Source organism: Nomia melanderi, chromosome 1 (genome assembly GCF_051020985.1).
Source record: "Nomia melanderi isolate GNS246 chromosome 1, iyNomMela1, whole genome shotgun sequence".
Taxonomy (NCBI): Eukaryota; Metazoa; Arthropoda; class Insecta; order Hymenoptera; family Halictidae; genus Nomia; species Nomia melanderi.
In genome coordinates this window covers 4,526,284-4,552,827 of record NC_134999.1, presented here as the reverse complement: position 1 = coordinate 4,552,827, position 26,544 = coordinate 4,526,284, and the positions used below count along the sequence as shown (strand labels likewise).

The window sequence follows — 26,544 nt, the reverse complement described above, 5'->3', positions numbered from 1 at the left end:
TGTTGTCACTGTTTAGTATTCCTCATTTGTATAATGTAACATTTGGAGGTAGACTACTCAATCCATGAATATATCATAAATATTAAAACATTTATAAACTGTATTCTTCATACACAATTTTATACATGTAAATCAAACATGTAATGATTGTAATCACTTCCTTTGAAATTAACGTTTAACCGATTCAAGTTTTTGTTTGGTTCCAAAATACAATTTCAAAGTATTTATGCGTATCTTTTTAAAAAGACAATATTCCATTGTTGTTAGTATTTTTAAATTTTACATATTACTTGGAATCATAATGAATTCTATACGACAGTCTTTTTTATTTATATAGTACTCTGATGTATTGCGATGATTTTAGTGAAATCTGTTTAACATCAGAAATATTAAACGAACTTTCAGGAAAATTCTTACAATATATGTATTAATGACACTAAATTGCTGAGAATTGCTGGTTTCTGGATACACGCATAAACCAAAGAAGCTTTGCGACAAATATTTCATGGGCGATATTAACGATTTATGCATCCGCAAACATTGCCGATATTAACACTCATGTAAACGAGGAAAGCGCAGGCGGCCGACACTCTGCAATAATCCGATAATTCGATAATTGATTTATCATGTATTATCGGGTTTATAAAACTAATCCAAGTGGGAGTTTCCAGCGTTAATTAAAACAAACACACTTACAGATTTACCGGAAAAACTTTTTCACGCCATGCACAACCGACTGGCGCGTTGAATTCGTTGTTTATATGCAATAGAATTACAAGGGCGGTTCAATTAATTTAAAATTAAAACCAGAATGTCTTTTTTTTCTTCTCCACTTTGTTAACAGCAGCGACAAAGGTTTGGTTGCAACACATGCATTGGAAGGTAGAGAAATCGAAATAATTTGGTTGAAAACAGTTTCGAAAAATGGTTTGTCGACATTCATTTAAAATTCGAATGTTTGCGAGTACGAACCTTTCCATTGTTTCCTGCTTTAATAATTTCATTTTATAGTAATTTCAATCGAATATTTTCCTGACATACGTTTTCATAATAAAACATTTTCTGTGATGAACGCAGAAAACGGGTTCATTTATATAGTCCGATTACATTTTCGGCAGGAAATATTTGCCGAATATTCGATTACTTCAACAAAACTGGAAATTGCGTTTTGAACAATCAACCCGGAACAGAGTGTACTTTAAAGCATTTTAAATACAACTACGATTGAACGAAGTTATAATTTTGACGTACATTCCGTGTAATGTGAATAATGTTTTTAATATTAGATACATAACTCCAGACAAAAGGATAACACATTTTAAGACTCGCTTAATTTCTCTTATTTAAATATAGCAAATTAAACTTTTCTTATATACTTTTTTTAAATGCCTATATTAACATATACCTACAAATGAAATGAAATTAAAGTTTAACGGCAGGTATATTTCTTTTTAAAGAAGTAGAAATTTTAAAAAATGTGTAAAATAATAGTAGATTCATTAAGAAAGTAGATGGATGAATAAATTTTAATGAATGTTTAATACTTTATGATACTTTCTGTACATTTAGTAACAACATTTATAATTGTAGACAAAAATGTATAATTTCTAAATAACCTCTTACATTAGTCGATTCCAGTGATCATGGTTTAAACCAATACATGGTTTAAAATCACTTACATTTTTCTATTGTTTTCCATTGTAAACAGTTTGTTTAAGAATATTCCGTTAACAATTTTCAGTAATATTAAGATCCTAAATTCTTATTACATTTTTAATTGAATATTTTTGTAAAAAAGTATTCATTTACCTATTTCGCAAAATAAATTTGTTACATGTAATTAACTCCAATAATTTCTGTTTCGTATTTATTCATTCACGTATTCAATTTCAATATACTGTTTACCATTCATGCATTCTGTAGTAAATTATATGTTTATTACCATGACATGCAATACGAACCAAATAATTACTCTGAAACTTATCATTTAACTGTTGCTCCCGATTTGTTGCTTCTCCTTCAAATTATACTAACAACGACCAACAAATTCATCCAAGTTAAATCTCAATTTTATTTTTTTTCATTTGTAGATATTTTTCATGAAATCCAAAAAAACCATGCTTAAATAAAATTTATGCCCCTATGTTGAAAAACCTATTCAGAAGAAACAACAATAATCTTAAAATCTCCGATAGTACAATCTGAAACTACATATTTTTATAATTGTGTATTTTGTCTCTAAAAAGTAGAAATTTTATTATATTTGACACTTTTTTCGTATCATCAAATGTAAAGTAAATATTCAAGGTAAGCAATATAATCAAAACCCTCTGTATATTTTGACTTTTACAATAAATATGAGTCAATCTGTACCTTTAAGCTTTAAATCAATACAAACATTTAGAATAATAAAACATTCGTAATCTGCATTTTATCCCTTAATTCATACTTGAGATTCAACTTTAATTCATTTTCTTTGCTGCAAATTACTGTTCGTAGTTTGTTAAAGTTATTAAATACGTCAAAGGTTCATTTACGCGACAATTAATACTCCATTCGTTTTTTTATTGGAAGTTCCAGTAGAATATTACTTCGCTGAAAATTTAATTAGATTAATACCGTTAATATACGTACTTGCTTGCGAACTTAGCTAGAGAGCGAAAGTTGTGTTATTACTTGAAATTCCCTTTTCTGTCTCTGCAATCTGTTGAATAATTAGCAGACTTACAAGTTTTAATCAGTTCCTCCCTATAATTCGACAACTTCTACAGTCCCTTGAATAATGGCTTTGTAATATGCGCCACTGTTGACCTTCGGGAGAGTATGGATCCATCTGCTTGTAATGTTAGTACTAAACTAATTCAAGTGACGTTAACCATTCGCGGATGACATGACTATTTCGTGACATCTTCCGTTTCAAACACATTTTCATAATCGAGTGGTCATCGAAGCTATATAAGAAAACAATAAATTACAACTTTAGTACTTTTGTTACAACTTCTTCATAAAACACTTGCATTTACATATCATTTGTTTCATATTTTTAATCATGCAACCTGATATCGTTTGATGGAAGAAAAATAAAACTTTCTGTAATATGGTACTTATAATATGTGTCCTCTAACATTAGAACAACCGAACGTTTAACATGATCAATATATAATCCTTATAAAAATTGTAACAATAGATTTACAATTATTTATTTTTTGAGTCATTTTGAATATTTAACGCTTTCAAGACGTCAATAATAAAATAAGAAAATTGAAACCCGTTATTTTGACGGGTACGGTTATTCTAGTGTTAATGTTTCATCTTCCTAATAACACAATAGTGTTCCCTTTATTTAATATAAAGTAACAAATATATACGTTCCATAAATTCAGTTTAAAATTTCTACCACGTGTCTAATTCGATATCACAAGCGAAGGGGTTAATTGCAGGTTAAGACGATTTTCTTTTATTTTAAGACTACTTTTTCTTCTTGTCAAGAGTATACATATTCATCTCAGGGATATGAAAGTACCATTTTTTAAAAAATATAATCATATAATTCTTTTTATCAATGAATACGCAGTAAGTCTTTACGCAAAAATGATCTATCTACCCCAAAAATCCATCAAAACAGACATAATTGCGTTTGACGCATTTTTTAATACTAAAACTACCGAGCAATCAGATATGATTTATTTCCAATTTTTTATCAAAATTCGAACAATACGTTTCTTGAGATTCGAAAGATCTCCTAGTCTTGTAACTGTGCAAATACACGAATTTAATTGAAAATTGTTCACAAAAACGCCTTTGTAATTTAAATATTTGCAAAATAAAAACTCTTAGGGTCAGTTTGACCCGCCCGATAGTTTTAGTGTTAAATAACGAACAGTTCCAGAAGTATTATAATTGCATTTATCAAAACAAATATCGCATTTATAGAAACTAGAGTCGATATCAATAGGTAGATGTATATAATTCTTCTTAACAATTGTATTTAATGCGTATAACTAACCGTAACTCTGATCGGATAATAAGCAATTATATTTGTCACTGGTTCTATTAGGCATGTCGTACATTTGCTGTGACTGTCGCTGTTAGCGGACCTATCTTCCCTCGGGCATAGACCGTTGAAGACAGGACGCTTTCATATGTTCTACAGTCCCCCAGAGATATCACACATCTCGATCGTTGTTTTTTCTCAGTGCCACGACTGGCTGGATGTCCAATCTCGTTACAATCGAAGTTCCAGATTCCATGATTCATGGTAACCACTTTCAAAGTAGGAGTCCCCTCGGAAATAATCTAGACTTCTCCAATGAACAGCGTGTTTATCTTCTTAACCCCTTTGACGTGTAATATCGAATCAGATCCGTGATAGAGAAATCATCGGATCAAATAAAATATGGAATCAGATTCGTGATAGAGAGTTCATAATAAATTTAAGAAATATACATGCCTTTCTTTCGAAGGAAATATTTAATTCTTTTTATAATTAATAAGAATAACTTCTTTTAGTGTATGAGAATAACTATACAATATGATATATTTTTTTATTTCAAATCGAAATTGAATGCTTATATTTTTGTTACCACTGTTCAGCTTTTAAAGTAAATGTGTATGTATAATGAACATAGAATTCTTCTTTAACTTTATTATCAGTAAGAAAAATGTATCGCCTAACTTGTTCAGCTTTATTTTTTAACCAATTATTGCGCTGGTTACGGTAGGAACATATATATGTTCTTGATCAATGTTTCTTAATCAAAACTTATTTCTTAATCACAAAATAGTTTAATAATCGAGACATAAATCTTATCAAAATGATAATTCCGTATTCCTCATGTACAGATGCGAACGCAATTCAGGAAAAATGGTACAGTTCAAATTGCATTATTTCATTGCAATGAGAACCTCGCTAGAATTACCAATTTATTCTTCCGAGCGTCCGACACCACCGTCACGCTAGCAAGTGCCATTTTAAATGTTTCTGAAACTTAATGAGAAACATGGTACGCCGCGAGTATTCGAGGAATCTCGGTTACGCTACTCCTCGCCGCGGCTGCCCGTCTACCACTGCCAATGCAAATTCCACTGATAAACCACTGACCACTGGTAAATAATTCAAATTTATGAGCTCAACATTTTCCTAAGAAAACGCGCATCTTTCACTACCAAAAACAATGATTGACGTTCACCGAAGAGACATCGTAAAGACGGTACTCGCGTGCGCCTTAATAATTTGTTCGAATTTTCCCAGTATTATCCCCGTTAAAAATGCACACACAAATTTCGAATTACTTCTGTACGAGATATTTTAATAATTCCAGATAACACAATACGCGCCGATGAAGAATATCGATTTTAAACAATTCGGTTCGTTTAAGCAATATGGAGAGTGCACGTTAAAACGCACACTTCACGCGCGTCAGGTATATTCTGTCTGCATTACTCGACCACCGGAATGAAATGATAATTTTAAAAATACGTTATTGTATCGTCTCATAAGTAATATCGTTTTATTTTTGCTATCTTCTAGTGTAAAAATTGATATTTACCTGTTTTTAATCGTCGACGTATTGATTATTGTGAATAACCCTTTTCCATTCTTCGATTAATATTTCAATGCCATTTTCGAAAAAGTTCTGCGGTTTCTCATTAAAAAATTTCTAAAAAGCAACATTGTTTATAGGATGATCTTATAATTAGCGTTAACATGTAAAATTGGGAAAAATTTGTTTTCAAGGAACAAACAATCTGAAGATAAAGATCTTATAAAGTAATACAGTCACGGACACAAGTTGAGAAGCAGAACAATTTTAATGAAAATCGTGTTTGTTGCTGACGTTTAAACATAATTAACGTCAATTAATTTTACATTTTTATTTTCAGTTTTTAGTAATAAATAGTACACATTTGTTCGGGTTTATTTGAATAGTTACCAGGCGAGCAATAAAAGGAATTTGTTCACTTCTGTCGGTGACTGTAATTGTTTCTGTGCCAGTTATTTGAATCTGAAGCAGTAAGTATCAAGTGCGCAGTCTAAGGAAAATGTACGGACAATAACGGAAGAAGCTTTCGTTATACCTTAGAACTGCCGTTAACTATTGGAACATTACCCGGTGTCGCTTTCAAACACGGAAACATTGGATTTAATCTTTCAGCTTACAGTGTAGCCTTCTTTGTACGTAATTGGAAGGAATTCTCTCTTCTTTTACCGAGTAACGATTTTAATTACGAAAGTATTTCACGTGATTTTTCCGATTAAATATTCAAACGATTATTTGCTTAATTCTTTCATTATTATGTGTTTTATGTAAGAAGAGTGAAGTCAGAAGAATAATTGCGCAAAAACTGTTTTCGCGATTACAGATGGAAATTTAACCGTTGCATGAGGAAACAGAAGGGTTTTAATGAACGTGGATCGATGAAACAATTACTTCAGAGATATTCAATTTTAAAATATCCTTTGTTCATATATAAGATATGAATCCGTGATTGCCGAGAAAAAGAACAGACTGCTCGGGATAAATTAGGTTACCAGTTCAAACGTAACCGAAATTAAGCGTTAAAGATCTTAAAATGCATTCATCATTTTGTGATTTATAGCTGCACTACTTTCAGACACATTGTGGTGGATAAAGGAAAATTTCAAAAGGATGGCTTACGAACGAAATGTCAGTTTTACATTCTGAAAGTGTATTTTGTTACAACAATGATTTTTTTTATAAACACGTAGTGTCATGTAATAAAAACAAGAAAGCTATGTAAAAAAGTGGATATGTAATTTGTTCTGTTTAGATAAAAAAAACAGAATAGACATAATTAATTCGTTGACATATTCTTATAATAAACTTTAATATTACACTGTGGATTTTTATTTCTATATATAAATATATAACATATATATTGTATCACTTTAATGCTATTATACTCGTGCCATTTACAAAAAAAAACGAATTTTTGCTTAATTACAATCTTTTTAAATTTCCTGGAGAAACTTTTATTTTGAGTAAAATAAAAATCCGAAATACATATTTAAAAAATACTTTAACAATACTTTAACTTTCTACTATTTTGTTTATGATGGTATTTTGTCTCCTCTTTGTTGCTTCTTATAGTAGTTTATAACCTTGTTTACATAATATTATATATAATATTATATATTATGAAAATTAATTCTTACTAGAACGTAAAGAAGTATGCTCGGTTAAATGGCTTAGAAATTCTTATTTTTGAAATTTTGCAATCACGATGACTACGTAATTTTTTACATTCTTTTTGCCGTAAAAACACACAAAATTTAAAGCGAGCTTGAAATCGTTATTCTTCTTATAAAAAAAGATCAACATTACCTAGTCTAGTTTATTCTGATTGTGATAGATTTCCAATTAAAATATTGTTACAATCAGTAGAAATAATTTCTCCATCAATTTAATTAAATTATCAACACTGTTCTTAAAAAAGCACCCTTAAAACGTTACGGAGCTACATCGATTATTAAGAGGTGATATAATATTTTGTTTATGGCAATCGAACAATTTAAATTATACTTTTTCTTCTTTCTTTCTTATTCATTAATTAAAATTTTTGTTTACCAGACCATAAACTATGTTCCCAAAATAATAGTTAATAAAATGGCAAAAATCGATTCTTTATGAGTAGTTTAGAAATAATCCCGAAATTCTATCCATATAATGTTCTTTCTGCCATTTTTAATATCTATTACGAAAATTGAAATTAGTTTTCACGTGTACACGTTAATACAGAGATTTTGCAGAGTTTTTAAATCCTACGATTAAAATTTCACTTTTGTCGCCAATTTCTATAAAAATGAACACATTCTTTTTCATAATTATTAACTGCTTAATATCCACGGGTTTTCTACTCTTATTATCATCAGGAATATTTTACATCATTTTACAATATTACTATTATAATTAAACAAGGTATATAAGTAAATTATTTGTTATTAATTAATATACTTTATTAATCAAATAAACTGTTTTTAAGCTATAAACGTGAATATTTCGAACTTAATTACTGAACACTAAACAACTGCACTCGTCAAAATAATGGATCTCAAAATAATAAGTTTTATTTCGCATTTACTGATATTTAAAAAGCATAAAATATTCGAAATGATTGGAAAAGTAAATGGTTCCACTACAACACTATAATTAACATATGAAAGAACTGAAAAAAATATATTGTTACAGTTTTTATAAGGATTATATATTAATAATATTAAACGGTTATTTAACCCTTTTTGTCACATTAATCCCTTGCTTTATAATAACGTGTCAGACTCGTGATGAAGATTTTAAACAGAATTTAACAAACATAAATATTCCTTAATTTTTGTGAGTACAAATTGAATATTATTCTCCTGTTATCAATTATTGTAGGTTAGAGCAAACATAAACACAGAATATGCCTAGAATTTTTGTCTTTTTTCAATCCATTATTACGAACAAAGTAGGTGTATCGATCATAGCTGAGAAAGAATTTGTACGGCAAGGAGTTAAGCGCGTTTGTTCTAGTGTTAATAGCGACATTGTGCCTTATCTTTAGCCATACGCTGTAATTCGTGCATAATTTCAAAGTCCATTTGATATAATAATGTAATACTAACCCCCTAAGGAGAAATAAATAATATGCTTACTCGAATATCAAACATAATTCCAGAACCAATTACGTACACGGCACACAATTCGAAGTTTCTAAGCTTAACGTTCTACAGAAAAGAGAAACGATCGTACTGGCGGTAATGCGTTTTAAATTAGTTTAGATAAACTAATATATCACGCACGCAGTATACGAGGTATCATCTTTGAACAGCGAAATGTTATCTAAAACCTAGGACAACCGAGTATAATATCCTTTGAGTAACTTCTGCACAACTGCTACACAAACTCTGATTTTCTGTCATGTTCCGTGTTGTTCAAAGTATGTAGTTAGTTCTGGCTAACGTGCATAAACGTGTGTACATATACCCAGCAACAGAGTTACGTCCTTCAACAATTGTTTTCTCCCTATTAAACATCGCACTTTTTAATGCATTTATTACTTCCAGAAGTCTTAAGGGGCAAATTGAAATAGAAATTTCAATATAATCTTAATCTTTTGTATATTGCATCCAAATGTTTGAAATTACTATGTTTTCTGTTCTCGATATTCAATTGTGAAAATATAAATTTCTATAAACGGTTTAGTTATCTCTGTTGTTTGAAAATAACTAAACTAATAAAGAAATACCAATCCGATTTATGTTTTTGATTCTGCGATCTGCGATTTTGAAAGTATAAATTTCTATAAAATAAATCAAATAATCTACAGATTAGTCATTTCTCTTGTATAAAAGTAACTAAATTAATACACAAATGAAAAATCTATTTTATATTCAATTGTAAAAGTATAAATTTGTATAAAACGAATCAAATAATCCACAATTTAATTATTTCTCTTATATAAAAGTAACTAACCGTAACTAAAACTAGCATAACGTAATAGAAATAGATCGAAGTTCAAACGTACAAAGGTTTTAATGGAAAAGATTCGTTCGTGTAATCCACCGCTAAAAGCCATACGTATTTTTCGCGCTCCGTATGCCTTGCTCCGAACATTATACAACTAAAAACTACGCCACTTTATCCGTTTAAAAAAAGCGCCGGTAATGAGTCAACTAATTAAAAGGACGAGACAGATTTCATAATCTCCTCGAAACTGCTCCTATTCAAATTAATTATAAGCCTCATATTTTCGGGCCTTAGTGTTTGCTTGAAAATTTCGTTTAATGTTATTGAAACTCGGCTCCACTTAAAGGACAATTTTTTAAATTTTCTTTTATGTAGAAATGTCCTTTCACTTTGAAATATCTAAGACAGTGTTCCCCGACACATGTAATTTCTCATTTCACTTTGTTAGTGGATTAATGTCCTTCTAACAGATTTTGATCGCAAATTCTGTTATTTCCAGTTAGACTAACATTCATCTCAGAAAGTATATACTTCGATTTCAATGTTCGAAGAAGCGTGAAATTTGGGATTACTTTTCTGCTAGGCGTACTGTGAAATAATCTTTTATATGTTACGCGGTAAAAACTTCTTTTCTCAGGCCTCTCTTTTATTTATATGTCAGTTTTAGTGCGATAGATTTCTTAAGTAATTTTTATTCAGTTTAATTTTTTATTTTATATTATTAATCGTATTATATATTGAAATTTTATATTATTATTGACTGACTTCACTCGTTCGTATTCATCTATCAATGCATATAAATAGCAGTAACTGTTTTTGTTTATCGAATAATCTGAATTCTCTGTAATACCATGTAAATACATACAATGACTAAGTTTGAAGTCACATGTTCATATATTTACATATTTTAAGTTTTATTCCACTTTCTTGAGTTGGCGAAACATTTTATTGTACTATACTCTGATAACCAAAAAGATTGTTTACGTTTGTTTTTTTACGATTGACAGTTTTCTATTTGCCCAACAATGTACTTATTCTGTACAAAGTAATTTTTCATTCTTCTTCATTATTTTACTCCATTTAAATGATCATTTTGTTGCTATTTTAAAATTATGTAGCTCTGTAACTTTCATGTCATGACGATTTATTATGATAACAATTTGTCGCATATTTGTAATAATATTTGTTCGTTACTGTTACAAATTTGAAATATGAAAACTGAAGTGTCTATCAATGTCAGTTTTGTTCAGTTTGCCGATCAAAATCACAGTAGGTACACAAAGAAACAGGACATGACACATTTAATAAAATTCAATGTAATAAATATTATAGTATAACACGTATATACTCACGTTTTAATTGCTGACACGAGAATAACACATTTCCAATTACACACTTTCATTCTAATTAACAACCACTGTTATTTATTCTTTTTTAATCAATAATTTTACCTACCACCGTCGAAAACACATTTCGATAACTAAAACGATTTTGAGCAAGAAAAACAAAAGCAATCAGTAATGATCGAACTAATTATTACTTCTGTAAGCTTTTTTAATCGAAAAACAACGAATATTATTCAATATTGCACAAACATATTTTTCTTCATCTCTTATATTTACTTTTATATTTATAAAACATTACTTTTAAATGTATAATAAACAACGTTGAATATTATCTATATTTTTAGTTAGACACTCACTCTGTATATGTAAGTGTACGATATAAATGACAAAAGTTACACTACAAATGTACACATCAAATAAATTATACAAAGTGAATGTAGACAAATATTTTTGAACAGTCGGGTATATTCATACGCCTGTAACAAATATTTCAATTCATACGTCCAATTATAAATTGCAGTGAAATTGTTATATTTGGTAGCATTGTGATTCGGTTTGAATAAAAGAGTTTCAAAACAATATTTCCTGGCACAAATAATTAAAAATTGATATCCGTATCCACGAATGGGAAAAACGTTCATTCCACTCTTCGCTAAACTTCCTTTTTGAAACAGTGGAACGTATCGCACAGGAATGGAAAAGATTCCTGTAGGCATGGAAAAGTGAATTAAGTGAAAATCGTTTGAAAGGAGTCACCATTGATTTTTCCACGTTTCCACCGACCCCGCGCATTGTTTCTTTTAATCGAGCAACACGAAAAACCATTGGCACGGTTAAACCGTGTTAATCGACTTTTCTTCAAAGATAAAACAATGCAACTCGAAAATTCATTCCAACAAAACGAACGAAACGTTTTCTCATTACATAGTTTGCATTAATGCTGTGCAAATAAATAATCACGGTGTTTCGTTGTTATTTGTACGTATTCGTTCTGTGTACTAAAACTTGAAACAAAAGGCTTTGAGTTAACACGCGACTGAGTCTTGAATGGCAGGTGATTGTACTACTAGAAAATTGTTCGTAAGGTTCACAATGGAGGAACAAGAGACTTCATTGTGCGAATTCTGATGAGAACATCTTAGAACGATTGCGAAAATTACAGAAAATTTATTATATACACATATTAACTCCATAACCTATAATATCGTGTCAGGCTCGAGACAAAAATTTTCAACTGAATTTGAGAAATCTAAGTGTCATTTATTTTTTCTAAAGATAAATTAAATATTACTTGTCTATTATCAATCGTTAGCCTTCAGAATAAATGTAAATATAGAATAAGCATTAAAATTGGTTTGTTTCTTGGTAAATTATTAACAATAAAGTAGTTCTATCGTGTATATCAATATAATAGTGTATAGTATATGTATAATTATATAATATTCTATAGAGTATTTTCAATTTTATGAACTAAGTTCGAAATATAAACTCAAGCTTTCAATTTAACAAGGAAGTACTTTCCATGCGAAAAAAGTAAGAAATATGAAACATAATCTTTTTAGTTTGAACCACGTTTTCAAAGGAATCGCGTTTGAACATATTCCGTCAGCAGTTAGTCGAACACAGATGCGCTTGACAAATTTTCAAACTAGATTTTCGTGAAAACGAGATTTCAAACAAAAATATTTTTGTCTGTATTTTTTAGTTACTTTTTTTACAGAATCATTCCCTTTACAGTTTCACCATCAGTTACTGAAAATCCGTTACATATACACACCAAACATATACAATATTTCTACTAATAGAATTAGTTTCATAGTTAAATATTGTATGTATTTCGAAAATAAATATGACATTGGAAATGAATGTAAGTGGTCATAGAATAATACTTCTTGTTTCTTGAGTCTTTCTTTTATCAGTGTATTTAAGAAAAATGAGGAAGGTAAAGATTTATTTTATTTATTTTATATCATTCTTCGTGTCAAAATGCTAAAAATGAAGTTACTCTTAGAGAAGTGACAGTATTTGTTAACATAATAATTTAAATTGTCGTATTTAAATTTATCAAACACAATAAACCAGAACTAATAACTTATAATAATGAATGAATAATTACTCAACGCATCACGAGAAAGTAATATGCAATCACAAAGCAAGTAAAGTAGTTTGTAAAAATCTACTTATATTCTTTATCATATATTAAATAACCTAAAAATTCTGTGCACCTCTTTCTCGTTTCTACAAATAAATATCCATGATCCACTTACTTTCAATGACTATGATTTATCTTCAAAATAGAAAGTCTAAACATTTAACACAAGATTCTTCAAATTTTCACGGACTTCTGCAAGATTACCTTGAATATTTCTTTCGTCTGTCTAAGAAGTGATTCGACGTTGAGTAACATATTCTCGTAATTTCATATCCTCCATAGAATTCTGAATAATTAGTTTCGCATGTTAAGTAACCATGAAGTTCACGCACAAAGTGGCAGGCCGGCTCTATAGTTCGAAACTTACAATTAGCTTCAACATGGAAGTTTCTGCCTAATGAAAATAACTCCGACTCCGTGTCGCCGGCGACATTATTTACTAAATCGAAATCTAAAATGAAGTTCGGCAAGATCTAATTGGATTTCGTCAATCGTACCCTCATTCGTCTAATCAATTAATTAAACTAACTAAAAGTGACACGCGTTCAAAGGTAAAACTAAGCTTGCACCTTCGTAATCTTCCCAGTGGATTCCAATCTACGATTTAATACGTCTCTGATATCTAATCCTATTATATGAATCGTCGAATGTTACTCAGAATTAAATTCCGTGGAATGGAATAATGATCTTTATCGTGTTATGATATTCCAACGCAATTAATCCCTCTAAGCTGTCAAAATAATCGTTACATTAATATTTCACCAATTAAATTGAGTCAAAGTCGCCAACCAATCGAAGCAAAAAGCTGGTTTGAAATTGGACCATAATGTATGGTTGATATTAAATTAATTCGTGTATTTCTATAATGATAATTCTGATTAAAGATGGGATATGCTTTCAAGTTAAATTCTAAATGGTAACTGTACTATTATACAAATGCAGATACAAATTTTCTTTGTACGAATCACGTGTAAATACATGGTCACCATTTTTCGTTGCTTTAGTACAATTTTCATGAGTCCATTTTCTACAAGTTGAACATTGTATATCTTCCTCTACGTCATCTTAACAAATAAAGTACAAAACTATTTTCCAGCTTGACCTGAAGAAATTTTTGGATTCTTTTTAAAATTCTTAGCCCTGCGGGTGTTTCTTTGAATTTTTGAAACGATTCTTCAGAGATGCGATACGAGAAACATCACGAGTTCGTGAAATTTTAAATACTATTTACTATATGCTGTAATAAATGTATTTTTTACGAGTATATTGAAATATTTGATTCAGTGGAACGAAAAATGTTCAATTCGTGACAGTATCAAAAGCTCAGAAAAATGCGATTAAATTGACATGACAATTTTTCTTTAAATACTTTCATTTTTTTTTCTGTTATACAATTTTTCAATTCTTTTTTTATTTTACAGAATATTTTAATACTTGCTAATAATTTATTTATTTATTTATTAATATATTTTAATAATTACTAATAATATATTTCGGAAAGTACGATTGTAAGGTTTATTTATTAAGATGCTTTCATACCTTCAAGTAAATTTATGTGTTATTTTAATGAGACCAACAATTTGTTTTTCTTTTATTTATTACTTTAATTTCAATTAAGAAGTGTCTAACCTGTGTATGCTAAATAGATACGAACTGGTTAATTTTAACAAAGTTTTTGTAGTGTCACGAATGCCTTATTGATTTCAAACATAACAGAGCAGTTGGTAACAACTGACACTTAAATTTTTTTAATTAGATTAATTATAAAATTCTCACCAAAAGTTTATCCGGACATTATAAACCAATAACGCAAAATGTAAACGTCGGAGCTTGTCAAAAATTTGAGCCAATGCAATACAAAGATATTAAACAACATTCAAATATCGATCAACAATTAAAAGGTTGGAAGGAGGAAAGTAAATATTTCGTAAATATGAGTGTAACGTGGTACGTGTGCAGGTCAAGTAGGGGAAATTCAACGTGTATCGATCTCTCTCAATTGTATTGACGGGAGCCAAGTAATCAAGATGGAGTCAATAATCCATGATCCGTTCAGGCTGGAAACCGGTCTACCCAACGTGTAATTGGGATCAGTGCTTATCTGTTGGCGCACACCGGGTTTCAACTCCCTTGCCAACATCCCCGTTTTGCCTCCTCATCGCCTTTGCGCGATTCGTACATGCCTACTTAGCGTAACAACCTCAAAGCGTTTTATCGTCGACTCGTTAACTAGCTATAATAATCCGATGTAATTATAATACTCGCTTTTCGTCGGTAAAATTCGGTTTCATTTCAGCCTCGGACGCAATCAAAATCGCTACGTAAATTATTTTAATGGTGAATACTCGCGAAACACGTGGTCCGTTTTAAACGAGACCGTGTGCAGTTTATGAAAATATGCATTCTTCGTTTAAAGAAGAATTTACATATTTTGTTAGGGAGAACTGTAATTTATAATTGTCTACAATCTTACGTAGAGAAATATACGATATTCAATTTTATTTCGATTATATTTGATTGAGTATTATACTTCACGTGATAATTATTATATTAGTTTTGAAATATCACTATTTTATATCGTATGCCAGTCCAGCCTCAATAATTCTGCAATGTTGTAAATAAATCAATAAAATGAAATATTAAAGCGATTGAATTGAAATTATATTTATACGATTCGGAAGTAAAAAACTGGGACTTTCAGCCGGAAATGATTAATGCGATACCAATTAATTCGCGAGTACATGAAACGAACGATTACTTTTCATGGACATTAATCGAACTCAATGAAACTGGCCGAATTTATTAAATTGATTGATATTCATGAGCAGATATTAAACTCGAAGCACGCCGGCGGAGCTATATTCCATTTTCTTCGTACTGGCCTATTTTCGTGCAATCAGCCGTACACAAAAAATTCTTTGTACGTGCAGAAATTAAAAGCTTTTCATGTCATATTAAAAGATCGTTTTTCACGATAAAAACTTTCACGATCCTGGATAAAATAGCGATGCTGGGAACTATTCGAATTTTTCCTTATAAATTTTTATTGATAATTCTTCAAACGCATTTCTATCTAACACTTTGATCTCCTTATTGAATTTCATATTATTGACTTCCAATTTGAGTTAGGCGTAGAAAAGTGAGAAATTAAACAGAGTTTTCGAAAACCTGGGTCAAAATTGATTCAGTTACCGTCGTCGGAAGATTACGGGACGAATCTCATTTCTGTCGATGAAATATATAGGTTCTTCGACATTTTTTGTAGAAAAATATGTAAATGTATTTTCATTAAAAATTTTCATATGTTTTTGCTAGGCTTTCATTGGGTTACGTGAATCTGTTTAGTTGGATTTATTAAAACACACAGTTTCTACAGTCCATAGGTTAAAATGTTACTCAGTAAGCACTCGTTTTACACGAATAAAAATTGCATAGAGTTTGTTAGCACAAAAGAAAACAGAATATCGGAAAGAAAAGCTAGTATAAGTTTTAAAAATACATATTTATTTCATATAGCTTGATAAAGAAGATAATAGTAATGACATTTCTAAAAAAAGTAAATTTTCTTCGGTGTAACTAAATTCTGATTGCGTAAATTGATATCGCGTATAAACAATACCGCAGATAATATTATAATTTATCGTGTAAAACAGGGCGGCGTAAATGAAGGGACGGGTGTATTTTAAATAATCTTAAATATTTAGACAAGTTTAACACTACAAATACCAAATAGGTCAAGTTGTTCTATACCTTAATTCTTTCTTCCCAGTCATTAAGAAAATAACAATGCTTCTCTAAGAAATTACTAAAGAAATTATATTAATAATACCCAAACTGAATCATAAGTAAATTGAAATTTCATTAGCTGTGTTCTTAAAAGTTTCTGTAGAACAATTGAAAAAAGTCAGTTTGACCGCTCGGTAGTTCTAGTGTTAAATACGTGTTGTTTTTTTGTTTCAATGCAACGAACTTATAAAATTGGATATTCGATATCAAGTATTACATAATGCAATAACACGCGAAACGTTGGAATAAAAGAATCCTGTTCTTTAATTCACATATGATTTTTCTTTATATTATTTTTGAAATACATCAATGATATATATATATTTCATTAGAAAGCTGTGCATATTTATATAAAGAACGTTTGTCGAGTGCAAAGGGTTAAAATACAAGTGTCTTAAGATTTCCAAATAGCGTACACGTGATGAGCACCTGAATAGAACACTATTTACGTGGTAATTTTTATGCGCAATCTGAAGTAAAAGTACAAAATAAATTGTAGTTTTCTTTTCTGAAATGTCATTATTATCACCTCCTTTGTTTGACTATGTGGAATAAATAAGTATGTACTTCTAAAACTTATACCAGCTTGTCTTTCCAATATTTTCTTTTCTCTTAAAATCGACCGACTCCATTCACGTTTTCTTTCGCGTGAAACGAATCCACGTGGAACGAATTTTCGCATAAATCGAGGATTACCTGTAGTATTGATGGAGGAACTGGTGTAATATGAAAATTTGAAGAATGCAAATGTGTCTCGGTTGCCCACTTAAGGGTTAAGCGAAAAAAAGTCTACAATTTTGAGCTGATGGCGGCGTCATAAGGTGTTACGCACGACGGCCGTGCTGCACGAAGATATTTCAAGCGCTAACATTGCACGCGTTTGCAGCCTGTCGCACGGAATATGTTGTACAAAACCAAACTGTTTCGTTCCAGTAAATTCTCAATGCTTCGTCGATACGATGCTGTGCAGGGAATGAGTTACTCGGGGAACGTGAGGCGTCACATGTTTGCGTCGGGAACAATGTGCTCTGCAGAAACTTGGGCCTGTAATTCGACCCGACACGTTCTTTCATCGAATCTTCCCGGCCGATGCAGTCGTCCTAATAAATATCCTGAGTTTCATACTTTTCATCCTCCGTTCTGTTCCGAACGAAACAACGAAAACTCAGGACGCTCGACAATTATCGGAGAAAAATAAGAAATTCAATTAAACTTCTTGACGATTTAATAAACGGAAGTCGAATTGAATCCTGAGTTTCGAATTTATCTTTGCTAGTTGTACCATAACAAAAGTTGATTGAAGTAAGAAGAGAAAAGGGAACCGTCTGCGTTCACTCCTTCGCTTGTAATGTAGAGTCAGACTCGTGGCGAATACTTCACAATGAATTTAACACTAAAACTACCGGACGAGTCGGAATGACTCATTTCTGATTTCTTCATTTCGCAATTACTAAAAAGATACAGATATTTCTCTGAGAAATTATTCAAGAATTTGATGTGGCAGTACGCAAATTGAATTGTATGTAAATCAATTGAAGTCACAATAGATGTATTCTTGAAGTTTCTATAGAGGAATTTCGAAAAGTCAATTTCATTGCTTGGTAGTTTTAGTATTAAGGAATGTGAATAATGTTCAATTCGCATCAGTTACTTACAGAATTTGATTTTATTTACTGTACTGTAGTAATGAATACGTAATTTTTATTTCTACTTCGAAGTATTAACTGTTAACATTAGTGGTTTTCAAGCATTAAGCATTTCAGATATTTCTCCTACAGTTATTGAAACAGTATTTCAAAAAATTTATTAACTCGCGTGTGTAGTAAAATATAAATCAATAATTGATCTCTTATAATTTATGTGAGAAAATACAGTACCAGATAACTTGCCTTATCTGTAATCTTAATGTTAAGGTCATTAACACAGAAGCTACCGAGTATTTATTAGGGTTAATATGTAATTCTCATAAATATTGTAACAATATGTTTGTTTTTGATTTCATATGATATTTGTTATAGTATTTAAGTAAAACTATTTATTTTCAAAGGCATTTTAGATATTGAACAGTTCTAAAGTATCAACAGTTGTAAAATAAGAAAACTAAAACTCACCATTGTGACGAGTACGCTACTTATAGTATTAATGTAAATTAACATCTTGCTTTATGATTTATTTTTCAATTGTGGCCGATACAGCAGTTTCGTCAGTAATAATATATTGAAAAAAATGATAAGTTCTGTGCGTATTCTATGTTTACGTTTGCCCTATATAACAATTAATAGTAAAAGAATAATATTTAATTCAAATTCAAAAGAATTGAGTAACATTTATGTTTGTTAAATCCTATTTAAAATGTTCACCACGAGTCTCACAGGTTATTATAAGTTGAGCGGTTAATAATACAAAGAAAATTCCTAAAAAACATTTATAATTTTAAATGTCTCGAACGAACCTTAAGTTTCCTCCATTATAAAAATTTCTACCATTATTATTATGATGGACAGACATTATTATTTTAACAAAGTTTATGTGACTTTACAAAATCAATAAACTGTAGAAGCAAAAAATTACCTCCGATGCTTCTGCAGCAGTCCCCTAAGGATCTGCGTTCTCCGAAAAAAAGATCGGAATTTTCTTTACCGAAATTCCCTTGTGGGTGCTTACGTACACCTAAAAGAAAAATGGAAATTTTATTGTAAGGAAAGGAATCGAATTTACCGTTGAGGAAAAAACGGGTGAGATATACGGGTCTAATGAACACATGTTATACCGAACTATTTAGAAGATATCGCTGCTCTTGTGTTTCAGAGGGACCGAGCTTTACTGTGCCAATAACGAACGTGACGGTCCCAATGGGCAGAGAAGCGGTGCTCGCTTGCGTTGTCGCGAACCTTTCCCTCCACAAGGTAATTTCTCCTCCAACGATACTCCTTAATCCTATGCTTTCTTCCACGATTTCTTTTATGGATAAAATTATGTTAAGTGATTCCAATTAGCGATAACAGATACGTATGAAGCTTATCCTTCATTAGAATTTTAACATTTTTTAGCACGAGCGTACCGTACAACCTGTGAAATATTATTTCTTGCATAAAACCAATAATTCGTAGCGGGAAATGTATTTTTATTGTAAGATCTCGTTTTTTCGGACATCATATCCGCAGTAGAAAGTAAAAGAAAGTTTAACTAGGTTAAACTTTAACGTCTATAATGTTAGTAACACTTATTTATTGCTGACAATATAATTTTTTGCTCGATCTTAAAAATTCATTGCTATTATCTTCATTCGGAAAATTCGTGAAAACGCATGAAAATTACCTGAATAATTATTATGGTAAATCTTCAGTTTTTTACTTCCTATTTCATTTAATAAATTGTTTCGAGTTTCTGGGGTTTTTGTAGATGTTGGTCCAGCATGTGTTTAAAGACTAAAGAATCGAAAAGAATAATCCAATCTTATAATCTATATTACAGTTCCAACTATAATATATAAGAGTAATAAATAATAACTATGTTATATGAAAACAGTATAATCAATTTTCCACCAATATTAACCAAATTTTCAACGTATTTTTTGGAAGTAGCCGTAAAATATTACTTAGCTTTCACTGTGTTTAAAAGTTGATTCAATATTTTTCTCTTTTCATTGTCCATTAATTCAAATTTTGATTTTTCAAATTACATATCGGCTTTTAAAAATGGTAGATAATAATTTGTTTCTGAATTGCCTAGCAAGCATTTTTTTTGACCTATGAAGTGAGTAAAAAATTTACCCTGAAGAAATAGCTTCAAAGCATTCACCACCTGCTATTGTATTTAAAAATTGATTAAATATTTTCCTCGTTGAGGCAATCTAATAATTTTCACCGTACAGTATTTCCATCTTTTCTGTTCATTAATTCGAATTTTAAAGTATCAAACGTAATACAGTATAATTCCTATTACCCAACATTCTCAGAACCAAGAAAATGCTGAATAATCAAATACGCCGCATAATTGGACTGTACTGATGAAGTAACAAAAATGGAGAGAATAATATATGTTATATATTATGTATAATACAATGAATACAATATAATAATAAAAATATAATATTAATTAATGCAATATGTACAGATATATACATATACTGCACGACTTTTGATAATATTTAGTCGTTTATTAAAAAATTTATTATATAGAAACTGGAAAGATACATACAAAAATCAAAACTTCACTATGTCATCTTTCCAAAACAGTAATAGCTTGTTTACAAATTATTTAAAAACGCTAAATATTTTTCGTGATTTTTGAAATTAACAGAATTCTCTTTTTCACGATACAATTCTTAAACCCAGTTTATTTAACTTACTTCTTACAGTCATTCCAAGTACACTATCAAAATTCGAATATCCTTTCATGTGTATTAACTGATATAACAAACTCTTTCTTTTACTTTGCAAATTATAATATTATCAGAATCCCTTGCACGTTTATGGCAAGTTCATTTATAACATTCTGGCATGACCAGAGCTACCAAAGGCAACAAAAACTACTTCTAGATCCATTTTGCGGCATTTTCTACACTGCATTTTCATTGTAGCCTTCCCAACAAGATCTATAAAACAACTGTTCTTTGGGTTTCTCTCTGTTCAGTTTTCTCATTAAACTCGAGCACAAAGAAAATAAGAGTTCATTTACTTCCCTATGAATGAAAATGACGCTTATGCCATTCTGTATAATAAATTAAAAGTTAATCTGTCTCATCTACTGTAATTTAAATTAATAATCACTGACGTATATTTTCATACTTTTATTTATTTTCGAAGCACAAATAATATACCTGTAATCACAGAATCGTCCGAAACCAGAACAAAAAATTATACAAGGAATTTCCTTCTCGGCCAGAAACACACCCACGCTTCACGAAAGTAATTCCAACTGCCTGATTTTTTCTCGCAACGTAAACTACAACATTAACTCCCTCTGTTCATTCTTTTTCACGTAAATAAGGTTTTACAACAACGCAAACAAAAATAAAACGAATAAAAAAGTATCACGGACTGGCTTGAGTTTGCCCTGTGCAAATTGGGAACTATGCAACTATAAAGGCGACACGAAAATTACTATTTTATTTACGAGTAGTATTATTTTAATCATTATATCTAACAAATAGTTAATAAATAGTAAGTATAATAATAATAATAATTAATGTACTAAGAATTTTAATCATTAAATATTGTCAATGTCAGTAAATAAAATGTTTCAAAGTCAGATTTTATTTACTGATATCGACAATACTTAAGCGATTAACATATATATTACATTAATTATTATTCTTCTAAACTAAATGTATAAATAAAAAAAAAAAACTTAAAATTGTGCAGCTACAGGTTATTCAAACGAGAATATTTAATGATGAAACAGAAACAACTAACGAATCCGTTGTAGTGGTGTACTTATTGAAAACGGTGCGCAATTCAGTTCTCATGACGCAGAACGATAAAAAATGTTGGTGTAATCGGTAGTTTCAACGGTTCCGGTAAACGTAAACTCCATTGTCCAGAATACATTCGCTGGCACGCTGCTACTCTTGAACGATTCCAAATGGATTCTGGCGATATAGCGAATATCCTTCCCGTGACGCTGCAAACTTTGGTAAATTAAAGTTCGTTCATCGCTGGGTAATAATTTTTTCAGTTCTCTACGTGACGCATTATATAGACAAACCAGGTACTTTTATTAAACTCACCGAAATTGAAGGATTAACGCGAAAGTATTCAGATGTTTGCTGCGATTAATTCAGGAACCAGATGAAAGCTTCTTTTAAATCGAGGAAACCACATAAAATTATATTCGACATATAATTATATATATTGTTGCTTGAACATTCAAAACGTATTTCAAAGACCCGAAATATAATGAGTTAACGTGAAAATAATATCTGTGGATGCTAAATAAGTTTTTAAAGTCTCAGCCTTTTATTTAATAAATTATATAATATTCAATATTTTCTATAGTTATATTACACTATTATATTATATAAGCATATTACTTTTCTTTAATTAGCAATTACAAAAGAAAACAATTGTATCTCAACCCTTTGACCTAGAATATCGTGTCAGACTCACGACGATAATTTTAAACTGATTTTGACAAATCTGTTATTTAGTTTTTTTAAATATAAATTAGATATTACCTTTCTATTATCGTAAATGTAGACATAGAATAAACATAAAAAATATTATCTCTTCCTAATAAATTATTAACGATAAACTAGTTGTATCGATCATAATAAAGAAATAAATTATAGGATAAGGAGTTAACTTGGTCCGAACTCTGTATCACTGTCTCGTCGACTCCATCAATCACAATTAAACCAAAAAATCATCTTTTACACTGATTTATCGTCACAATAATGACCCCTGATTTAGTCTTTTTCTACTGATGTGTCAGTTATTCGAAGAAAAAGCGGTTCAGATGAAAAGGCAGTTTTGTTTTCTACCGAAGCTCGTAGAGGAGTTGGTTTTTATTGGTGTAGGTTAACGACCGGTAGGACTCGAACGTATTAATAGAGGCGTCTGCTGGGTAAATGATCGTCGGTGATATCCAGTGGCGTTTCTACGTTTCAGATAGGGGTAACAACACTTAATGAAGTTGCCGCAAATCCCACGAGATTTGGCTGTTAGCCATGGCCCGCAGTAACTTCCATAAGCTAACACTCTTCATCTTAACCCTACCATGGCAGCTATCACATTATCGCCACGTCCTCACCACTTAGATTTTCATAGTTTTTCTTCGAACTGTCCTGTTCACTGCCCCATACACATTGCACAGATTTAAGTTAGTGATAGGTCCAAATATCAAATACCCCGAAAAGTTTTTGCCCATTTCCGTTAAGCGCAATTTTCGGTACATTGAACATTGTATAATTGCACCATCGGGGACCTTTTCATAACTACAACGTCGTCATGTCTACCACATCTCCACTAGGTTCCTTTTCACACTTATCGATTATTTTTTCTTATCGGTCAACATTCAGTTTGAATGAATGAAAACGTCCTTCAAAGTTGAGCGTTGAAAGTATATTTTTCACAATATCTCTGAAACTAGGGGACGTAGAAAATAAATTATTTTTCCAAATGGATCGCCTCGCAATGAACAATTTAGATTTCCTTCCAACACCGACTAGTTTTAGAAATGTTGTGAAGAATATAAAATAAGAAAAAATACGTATCAAATGTTTTCTTCAGAACTACGCCTCACATAAGTTTTATCAAAATCGGCGTGTGCTAGTGGAAAAGGTTCCCCTGTAAGTATTAGCTAAATACACGCATAAAATCCGCAAACCATAAAATTGTTAATTAACTCGATAGAGCAAGTTGTAAATGTAACATAGAAAAAGAAAAAAGACCTTAACGTTCATGGTCAATCAACAAAATAGTTTTACAGTTATGTAAAAATTTACGTTAAATTAGTTGCTGCTGTTCTTTTCCCGTTAAGTGGTGACAAATAATCTACTTCTAGCGACACTAAGCCGAAATGCACCTTTCAAAAAAATTCAGATTCTGGTATTTCGCATTTCAGTACAATTAGCTTCGGAAATTTTTCATGGAAATGAGAGAACACTGAGTGTTGAAGCAGTATACGGCACACAAGAAACTCGAATATAATGCTGGTGTAGTCCACAAAAAACCATACATAAGCGAGGCAAACAGAAAAAGAAGGTTGACTTTAACGAAGAAGTTATGTATTGCAAAAACAGGAAAACACTTCCTTTCCATTTTATGTTCAGATGAAAAGAGTGTAGTTTATCGGAGATTAAAAATAAATGTTTAAAATCAACTTTGAAAGATGGAAAGCAACTAAGATGAAAGTACAAAGTAATTTTATATTTTATCAAAATAAAAATCATGAACGTATATTCTGAATATTATATGAACGCTAATTAAATAATTATGAACAAAATTTCACTTCCTCCTTTTCAGACACTTAATTTAAATACTATAAGGAGCTTACGAAATGAGTGAGATGAAAGGATTGAAAATACGATAATTACCTCCGAGCAGAATGAAAAACAATAGGAACAAAAATTGGAACTCCTTCAGTCCACATTATTCGAACATAATTATTTTAAACATGCTGAAGAATAGAAATTGCACATTAATACATAATGAAGTATCGAAATATTTTTATTATATTAAAATATTCTTTTAATATATTTAAGATATATTTCATAAAACAGTATCATTTTTAGGAATAAATTATTTATATATTTACAAACCAAAATTAATAAATAATGTTTGTTATGAAATTGAACTTATTTATCACTACTATTACGGTTTTCAAAAGAACAGAAAACAAAAAATAAATTAATTCACTATTTATTTTTCTTAGGAAAATTAATAACCTTTTATACTATTTTTGTGTAATTCATACATCTTGAACACTTTTACAGTTCAGAGAATATTTTATTGAATCTTAAAGATCGTAATTTCCTTAGGATTCAATTAACAGATTGCTCTTTTTATAGACCAATTTCTCGAAACTCAGGCTAAAGAGTAAGCTCTACCTTTTACAAACTCTTTGCCTTATAATATCGAGTCAGACTCGTAGTATAGGTTTTCCACTGAAATTAATAAATATAAATGTTTCGAGTTCTCATTAATTTCAATTAATTTCGTTTAAACGAAACGTAATTAAATCCACTGGTAAATATATTATAATATATGTACATAATATTTACAATAAATTTATTCTTACTTATACATTTTTTTTCCTATTGGATGATTATTTGTTTAAAGCAACGTTTATAACAACGTAGGCCATAAAAATCATGATATGTCATAAACATAATTTTCCATCCATAAAGAAATCCTCATTAAGAAAAATGGAAATTAATTTAATCAAAAGAATATGACATAAATTAAACACGTTAATTATAAATACACGTAGATTGATAATTCCAATCTTATCAATATTTCTACAGTTGCATATATTAATATTAAATATGAAACAAAAATTCAAATAGTAAACTATATTTTTTTTATCAATAGATTCAAATTTTCATCTCATTAAAGAGGTGATTTCAATTTTCTGAAGAACAGTATATATAAAATTGAGGTCGAATTGGTGATGTGCACGTAGAATCGAGGAGTCCCCTTGAAAGTGTTTCCTCTGTTTAATAACTTTTACCTTGTGCAGTCGTTGTTAGTTAAACGGAAGGATCCAGTTATCGCATGAGCAATCAACGAACATTGTACCCGAAAAATTGGAGCGTAAGTAAATTTCATTAATTCGCGATCGAACGATCATGAATTGCGGTCGTGGAAAGTCATTTCCGTAAAACGAGTTAGCAATGTCGCAGAAATTCTATTCGAAAATCCTACACGCAGCAGCACACCAATGCCTGTTAAATTCTAGGAGACTCATTATATTCACGTGCATAATAATTAATCCAGTACGAATAACAATAAGCCAATATCTGATTAAGAATTAATTAATCACATATATTCTCATTATTCCCAGATGAACAAATTAATTGGTGAATATCTTTTTAATTAGTGTTCTATAAAAATAATCAAAAACCTTTTGTCGATGTTTACAATTAATCTGTCAGAGATTAGGAAAGTGTACTCGTCGATGCGAGGAGAATAAGAAACATTAAAAAACTGAATGCCATTACAATTCTATGGCCATGATTAAACATACACAAGTGGACATTGATGTGTATGCAAATTTATATTTCTACAGTGAAGTATGTCGAAACAAGATAAAGCAGAATTTTATTTCTTAAAGTGATGCTAAAAAT

At 30.3% G+C, this 26,544-nt stretch overlaps 1 protein-coding gene across 1 annotated transcript in view; it reads left to right on the top strand.

Moving 5' to 3' along the window:
• The window catches only part of LOC116432487 (neurotrimin), a 281,335-nt gene that overhangs the window by 153,404 nt on the left and 101,387 nt on the right, over positions 1 to 26,544 (top strand). Inside the window, exon 2 of the mRNA XM_031989532.2 lies at positions 19,563 to 19,660. Within this exon, the coding sequence (XP_031845392.1) occupies positions 19,563 to 19,660 (98 nt within the window). The remainder of the gene's footprint in view (positions 1 to 19,562; positions 19,661 to 26,544) is intronic.